Source organism: Drosophila miranda, chromosome 4 (assembly GCF_003369915.1).
Source record: "Drosophila miranda strain MSH22 chromosome 4, D.miranda_PacBio2.1, whole genome shotgun sequence".
NCBI classification, from domain to species: Eukaryota; Metazoa; Arthropoda; class Insecta; order Diptera; family Drosophilidae; genus Drosophila; species Drosophila miranda.
Window position 1 is genome coordinate 6297620 of NC_046677.1, and position 7940 is coordinate 6305559.

General features: G+C 45.3%; 2 protein-coding genes across 3 annotated transcripts; one reads left to right on the forward strand and one right to left on the reverse strand.

Moving 5' to 3' along the window:
- The first annotated feature begins 310 nt into the window (after positions 1–310).
- Positions 311–5146, forward strand: LOC108163702 (SET and MYND domain-containing protein 4). 2 transcript variants are annotated; one of them, XM_017299142.2, is made up of 6 exons: positions 311–1017; positions 1662–1902; positions 1961–2241; positions 2306–3353; positions 3422–3764; positions 4054–5146. In XM_017299142.2, the coding sequence occupies exons 1-6, from the start codon at positions 569–571 to the stop codon at positions 4359–4361; spliced, it is 2670 nt and encodes an 889-aa protein (XP_017154631.1). In that variant the 5' UTR covers positions 311–568; the 3' UTR covers positions 4362–5146. The 2 variants fall into 2 exon arrangements, with proteins under 2 accessions (XP_017154631.1, XP_017154629.1); XM_017299140.2 differs by having other exon boundaries at positions 3848–4147.
- A 774-nt stretch (positions 5147–5920) lies between these two features.
- Positions 5921–7940, reverse strand: LOC108163843 (nucleolar protein dao-5). The gene is made up of 2 exons (XM_017299358.2): positions 7816–7940; positions 5921–7754 (listed from the first exon to the last, which is right to left on the reverse strand). Exon 2 carries the CDS (start codon positions 7714–7716, stop codon positions 6424–6426), a length of 1293 nt encoding a protein of 430 aa, XP_017154847.1. The 5' UTR covers positions 7717–7754; positions 7816–7940; the 3' UTR covers positions 5921–6423.

The window sequence follows — 7940 nt, forward strand, 5'->3', positions numbered from 1 at the left end:
GTGTGTGTGAATGGATTAATCTGGAAAAGAAAGACAAGAGCAATTGTGTATACTTTCTTATCAAGTTTGACTATAGCACACGGACTGCTTATTCCACGATTAAATGATGGTAACGTGCGCTATAAGAACTTATTTTCACAATTTCACACACAGTTTTGTAGGCCGCCAGATAACACATGCTCAAAGCTTGGCGCTGCCCACAAGGCTGCCAGACAGCTAGAAAAGGTAATGTTTAGTATTTTCTGCTGGTATTTTTTGCAGGGGTAAGTTTTAGTAGCTTTTCGGCACGCGCTGCCACCCTGGCGATGTTCAAAAAATCAATATGAAATCCATAACGTGCAAAAATTCGGCCAAGTTTTAGCAACTCTCATTAGTTTAAGCATGTCGGGATGTAGTGCATACGAATTGATAGCCATTAACTCGCCAGGATTAGCGCTGCATTGACCAAAAGAGGGGAAAATCATGGCCCTTTGAGTGGATGACAGTGTGAGACCGTGAGACGCGAGAAGACGTGAAGACCAACAAAGCAAAGCACAAGCCCCCCCAAACAACAGCAAGGAAGCAAGTGATGGCCTCTTCCTCTTCATCTGCGCGTGTGAACAACAAAGCTGCCACCGCCGCTCCTCCTTTTGCTGCTGCCGCCGCTGCTTCTTCTTCTACTGCTCCTCCTGCTGCTTCTTCTTCTTCTGCTCCAGTTCCGTCGCTGGGTGATTTAATTGGCCACCAGCTGCGACAACTCAATCGGGAGGAGCTCCACTATAAAGATGAACTGCAATTGCTTCTGCTTCTAACACCAGTGCAACGGCAAAAACTCAATCGGGAGACGGACGGCGATGGACAGAAGGATTGCAATGGCGGCGACACCATGGCCGCCAGCACATCGGCGCCACTTTCCAGGCCGGAGTATGGTGGGGAAGAGGATGACGACCTGATTGGGGCGGTGGGCGGTCTCAGTATTTCATCCCCAACACCAGCAACAACAACAACAACGACGAAGGAGCCGCTGTTGGATTTTAGGTGAAACAAACGGTTGTTCGTGTCGGTGTGCGTGTGTGTGTGTGCCCCAGTGCATGCGCGTGTGTGGGTGTGCGTGTAAGAGCGAAAGTGTTTTTGTGCCCCCAGGGCTGCACAGCAATCAAATTATGCAAATTCCCCGCGCAACAATGTGAAATCAATTCCACATTCGTGGCCTTTCTAATCCGCCATCATAATGAATGGCTTCAGAAATGTGTTTTGTAATTGTCAGGTGTGTTTTGCAATGTTGTGGGTGGGGGGAGGTCAACTGTTCAGCCCTGGTTGTGTACTGAAGTGATTGCTTGCAGAGTAAGTAAATATAGGGTAAGTCTGTCCGTTAGGATAATTTGCTGGACAGCCTTATCTCTCATTCCCACTCCTTGTGAGCCGTAACGGACTGTGCTACCGCAAAGAAGGCCCTCTCTTGGACTGCAACCACCTTATATAAGGCCTACCTTGATTGCATGCATTCGTACGGTTAAGTAGCATTTTCGCTGTCGATTTTGGGAATTTGGGTCACTTCGTTTTGACATTTTCTGTGAATAATTAAGTGGCCTCCTTACACCCCAACCCACACCATCCCCATCCCCATCAGATATATAACCATGTAACGGCCTCCACCCCCTTTTTGGCATAATTACTCACAGAACACATGTACTCAAATGGTTTCAACATCTACGCCACCAAACGGGACACTTTAAGTCGGAGGAGGAGTCGCGACGTCTGCGCGAGGCCGGCAATGACTCATACCGCAAGGAGAAGCATCCGCTCAAGGCCAGCGATCTGTTCACAGAGGCCATCTTCCTGGCCCCGGCGAGGAATACCCTGGCCGCCGCCCTGGCCCATGCCAATCGCTCACTGGCTCTCTACGATTGCGGTCTGTACGCGGTGAGTGCGCGTTCTACTCCTTTCAAGATCTCTTTCAATAATTGTTATTGTCCTTTAGGAATCCTATGATGACTGCCTGTGCGCCCTGGATTTGGGCTATCCGGAGGAGTATTTGCCATTGATAAAGCTGCGGCAAGCCGCCTGTGCCTTAAAACTGCGCAACTTTGCGCTCTGCGAGGAGCATCTGCACGAGCTCCTGCACATCGAACTGAACCAGGTCTTCGAGACGCGTACCCACGAGCTCTGGCATCAGTGCGAGGTGCTCAAGGTGGAGCGTTTCGAGATGGCTGTGCAAACGGGCGATGATCTCGAAACCAACGACATGAAAGCCTTTGAAATGTGAGTGGAAATCATCCACAAGAGACCGGCATTAACAAACTGATCGTTTCAATTCCCAAAACAGTGCCTGGTTGGACAACTCCTCGTCGCTGCATAGCACCCGTGCCCTGGCCAGGAATGCCCTCATCTTCGAGTCCGAGGCGGTGGCCATGGTGCCGAGTGGCAATTGTCGGGTGTGTGACTACTGTGGCATCACTCAGTTCATTCCTTTTCCCTGCATTTACTGCTCCAACCGCCTGGTTGTCTACTGCTCGCGTCAGTGTCGCGTCAAGCACGCTGCCATCCATTCCGTGGAGTGTTTTGGCCATCAAATCGAACTGTTCGAGTCCTTCGGCGAAGTCTTTGGCATGCCGCGTCTTCTGCAGCTGGCCTTGCGAATGCTGATCACGGGACTGCCAGAGCTGCTGGCGCATTGCCGAAAGAAGCCGACGCTCAGCAAGCTCTGGTCAGCCATCAACGGCGCCCTGCTGGAGAGACAGGACATTGGCTACAGCTCTATGCTGCGACTGGAGAAGCTTAAGGAGGAGCACACTTCGGATACGCTGATTGCCCTGGCACTGGCAGCGCACATTCTGGCCATTTACCTGAACAAATGCACGACGTTCTTTGAGCAGTTGGAGAAGAGCCTGCCCTCAGCCTCCCGCATGTCGAATGCCGAGTGGGAGCTGCTCTGTGCGGCTCTGCTGATGCGCCACATCAGTCAGCTTCGCCATCGATCACTCACACACTGCCGCTCCTTCGTGCTGCCCGCAGATCCGCATGTATTCTCGCCCCTCAACGAGTTCCAGCTGTGGGCAGCGCCCATGCGGTTGCAGGAGGGCTATCTGCATCTGCTGGCCGGCGAGGTGGCGGTCGTGGCCTATGCCGTCTATCCAGAGACACTGAGTCTCTGTCGCCACAGTTGTTCCTCTACCATCTGCAGCAAGTTCTCGGGTAGAAAGATGACTGCCTTGGCCCTGCTGGATCTGCCGGCGGGATCGGGTATCTATAATTGCTTTGCCAGCGGCAATTACCAGCAGCTGCGGCAGGGCGAACGCAGCAAACAGCTCAAGGAACACGGCATCAAGTGCCACTGCAACGCCTGCCAGCTTTCCTATACGGAAGATCAGTTCGTAAGTGAATGGGGAGTAATATGCTCTACATTTACATTTCAAATGAATGTTTTTCGCTCTATTTGTAGGACAAGTTCCATCGCTACCGTTGTGATAATCCCAAGTGCATGGACATCTTCACGCCTCATGCCCTGCCGCATGCCCCGAACCTTCGCTGGTGGCTGTCCGAGGAGTACACTCAACCGGAATACAACGGAGCCGAGCTGATTGTGTGTCCGCACTGTGGCGAGGCACAGAAACTGGAGTGGTTCTGGTCCTTCAATACGTCCCTCATCGACTGCGAGCTGATCGAAGAGCGCTGCAAGCTCTATGCCGCCATTGAGCGGGCCGAGTGCCACCTGATGGAGCTGCACGAATGCAAGGTGGCCCTGGCCCGGCTCCTCCTAGAGCAGTGCCTGATGGTACATCGTGGTATGTCCGTGATAGAGAGAGGGAGAGCGACCGCTTCGATATTTAAAAAGTTTATCATTTAATTTGTTTTTATTCATTGCCAGCTCTTGCTTTCGCACTGTTTCCACTGTATTTGAGATGTCATTTGTTTCACATTCATCCAGATTCAGGACTCTCTCGTTTAACTGATTTTCAAAACCCAACTAATTTCCTTATTTTCGGTTTGTGCAAAACTACTATCACTATCTCTATCTCTGTGTGTGTTTGTCTTTCTATCTATCGTCTCGTCTAATTGCTCTCTGGTGTGAAGAGGGGGCTACCGTCCTGGATGACTGGGAGTTCAATAAACTGGGATCCATTATGCGCGCCGTGCTGCCCGGGGTGATGGCCCAATACGGCGGACAGTCGATCGAGTATGTGAAATACTTTGCTTACTTCTGGGATGTGATGGCATTGAGCAAATACAAGTGCAACGATCGGGAATTGATGCAGATGCTGAATGCCCTGGAGTTCATAGCCGATGAATTCAAGGATATATTCATCAACTACTACGAGGATTACATTGCGCCCAAATTTGCTGAAGAGTCCTATGGGAGTGTTGTAGATACACAGGTCTAGAAAGCGATCAAAAAAACCAAAAACAAAAAACAGCAAACCAAAAACCATAACTTAACTTAGATCTATTTTATTCTGTAGAGCAAACCACAACAAAAAACACACACAAAACCAAACAAAAACAAAGCGAAACGAAACGAAATGAAATGAAAAACTTCTAGGAAAATTCTACTGTTGATTCAAACAATACAAATATTATATATACTTTGTGCTATTATTAAAAAAATGGTGCTGAGATATTAAATTGTACGAAACGAATGTTACATTCATTTAGGTGATTAAGTAAATGAAGACAAACAAATTGACGAAACGAATCAAAGGAAAAATCATATTTAGTAGAGGAATCATATCATGCACACCATTATGTTCATATCACACCAAACACCCTCTAGGACAAAACGATCAACTGATTTTTATAGCAAATGAGTTTTACATTTTGCATATGCGAGCAATATTTTGAGACAAAAAAAAAAGAGCTAAAACTGCAAAGAAACACACACTCTCAACCCGCTGTACGCTCCCTAAATTTAGTTAAATTTTATTCGGAAATTAAATGAGATGTAATGGCTTATTCCCGGCGTACAGTGGGGTGGCGGTGGTGACGCACCCTTTATGAGATATATAAATCCAAGCAAAATCCAATTTAATTATAAGCAAATAATTTTAGCTTCTGAGAAGCTTCTACCTAAGCCTAGGCATTTCGAACCGAACCGAATCGAATCGATCTTGTTAGCCCTCAAACCAGGAACGATATATTATTGTTGCAGATGCAAATCCAGACACAGATACAGATACAGATCCCTCCCTCAATCACGTATATATTTGCTTGCCATTGGGCAGCCCGACTGTAAGCTTTTAATGCTTAAAAATCAGATAGGAATCAAACGCAATCACTGCAGAAACGAACAACAGAATAACTTAATCAATATTCAAATTGTATTAAACCTCGCCTTAATTTTTGAAAGTGTTTTGAAATACATACAATACAAAGAAAGTTGAAAATGATGATGATGAAGAAAAAGAAAATATACGAATATGAATCAATCGAATACAAAACGCACTGATAACGCGTAGGCCAGGCAGTCTTCACACAGATACACACCAAAACAAACACAGAGACACATTCGGACACACATACATACAGACACACACGCAATCGAATATGAATAATTAAACAAAACAAATTACAAAACAACAAGATACTCAAACAAACTTCTAGCAGCTATTAACAAATGCAATAAAAATTCTTTTTAACAACAAAAATTCAAGTCTTTTGTGTATTTCTTGGATGAAACATGGAGTGGAGCTATGAAATTGAAATGTGCTTAATTTTTAAGAAGTATTTTAATTTACAATAAAGAAATTGCATTGATTGTTTCAAAATTTTGAAAGTTATTACAAATTTCTATTGAGATTTCTATGATTTACAAATTCCTAGAGATATCTTATTATTCCTTTAACATTTGAAAGTTCAAAATCTATGGATTGTTTCATAATTCTGATGAAAATTGATAGATCTGCCCTTAACCTTTTCCAACTATTTCTCAAAATCAAAAGTAGAATTATGGTTTTAATTCTCTCTGTTACAGACAATCTTATCGATTGATCTGTGCCTATGCTTTGATATTTATTATTTATTATTTATTCCATAAACTCGATCATTTAGTGTCATGCAAAATTATAAAGAATACCATACAATTTTCATTATTTCAGACTTTTACTATAGAAATTTATCCATAATCTAATCGACAAGAGCCTTAAACAGTTACTTTAACAATTTTTCTTTTTTAATTATATGTAATTACAATCTTTCTCTCAAAAATAAGACTTTTAGATATCAGATATTGGCAGAAACGAAAAGTTTATATTTTTTATAGATTAGTATATAATTAACAGAGCGAAATTGACCCAGCCAATAGGCAGAAGATTAATAATAATTTATTTTCGCTGGTGTATATGAAATTCATTCAAAAATCTTAGATCAATACATTTTCTTAAACACTAAGCAATTAAAATCATTCTTTTGGATTCATTCCAGTATAATTTTTCCACTCAAATTCTCCTGCTACTTTTTGGTAAAGAAACTCATGATGTTCCCTTGCTTCTGTTTGGCTGCCTCCTTGCTGACTTTGGTCGACGCAGGAGGGGATTTCTTCTTGGCCGCTGGAGCCGAATCTGACGGCGAACCATTCTTTTTGGTAGCTGGTGGTAAAGCCTTCTTTTTGACAGCCTTTGATTGCTTTGTGGGCTTCCGCTGGGTAATGACAAAGCCCTCGTCATCCAGAAAGGTTTCATTGGAGGGTTCCGTCTCCATTTCATCATCCAACGTGACGACTTCTTCTTCGGCGTTCTTCTTGGAGGGCTTCTGTTCGTCGTCGTCGGAATCGCTGATGCGACGACGCTTGCTCGTGGAGGGCTTCTCCTGGTCGGACTCGTTGTCGGAGGCCATTACTTTGCGTCGAATCTTGTCCAGTTTCTCCTCCTCATCGGAGGATTCGGCGCTCTCTTCGGCAAACAGTTGAATGGACGTGTTGGCCGTGGATTCCTTCTTCGCCTGAATCGGAGGTGATTTCTTGACCTCATTTTCAGGTGATTTCTTGATCGCAGTGGGAGCTGCTGCTCCTGTTGGTTGCTTCTTGAAGAAATTGTCCATTGTGTTGGCTTTGCTTGGCGTGGCCTTTACTTCTTTGGGTTTGCTGCCGGCCGCAGGAGCTGCTGCTGCTGAAAAGAAGCTATTGATGCTGCCCTTCTTTGCAGGTTTGCCCTTTGCTGTCTGCTCCTTGGGGGATGTCTTCTTTATTTCGGTTTCAGAGTTTTCCTTGCTGGTGGCAGGCTTTACGGACTCTGATTTCACTCCATTTGTAGCAGCAGCACCTTTGGAGCCGCCATTCAAAGCCGGAGCTGCCTTTTGGACACCGTTGGTAGATGGCCCTGCGTTCTGCGCACCATTTGTGGGCCTATCCACAGCTATTCTGGTGCCAGCGCGCCTCTTCACGCCGGCCAGCTTCACTTCCAGGTACTGCATGGGACGGAACACAGTCGCCGGCGACTTGGAGCCCCCTGCAATCTCCACGCTGTAAAGCTGCCACTGCGCATCCCGCAGCTTGTTGCGCCAGTCCTCCAGCTTGCTTTCTTGCACAATGGTGTAGAACTCATCATTTGTGCCATTTGTCAGTCCCGTGCCATGGACCAGGAATCGCTTCTCGAATTTCGTTGCCGGCTCCTGCTCTTTGATATACGCCTCCAAAGTGTCGTTCACCTCCTTGTAGGATAGCTTGTATTCCTCCAGCAGGTCGGTGATCATCACGCGACAATCGAAATCAATAAGGCAATCGTCCAGAGCCTTTTTTAAACCCATTGTTGTTTATAAATAAATAGCGTGGAAAGGTGGAAGGCCTAAGTGAAGTTTGAAATTGCCAAGTCAAAGAATTGTAGATTATACTTTATATATACTTACTTAGTAGAGTTCTACCTCAATTATGGTCGATAAAATTAAAGTTAACTTAACTTTTAATCTGGTTTATTTTGATAATAATATGGTTTTTTGGGCGATTGCTTTGATTGTTTTAATTAGCCCACTTA

Coding starts and splice junctions, on each gene's coding strand:
- LOC108163702 (XM_017299142.2), top strand. CDS start 569: ATGGCCTCTTCCTCTTCATCTGCGCGTGTGAACAACAAAGCTGCCACC. Junction 3,354..3,421: donor CCTATACGGAAGATCAGTTC/GTAAGTGAATGG, acceptor CTCTATTTGTAG/GACAAGTTCCATCGCTACCG. Junction 3,765..4,053: donor GTGCCTGATGGTACATCGTG/GTATGTCCGTGA, acceptor TCTGGTGTGAAG/AGGGGGCTACCGTCCTGGAT.
- LOC108163843 (XM_017299358.2), bottom strand. CDS start 7,716: ATGGGTTTAAAAAAGGCTCTGGACGATTGCCTTATTGATTTCGATTGT.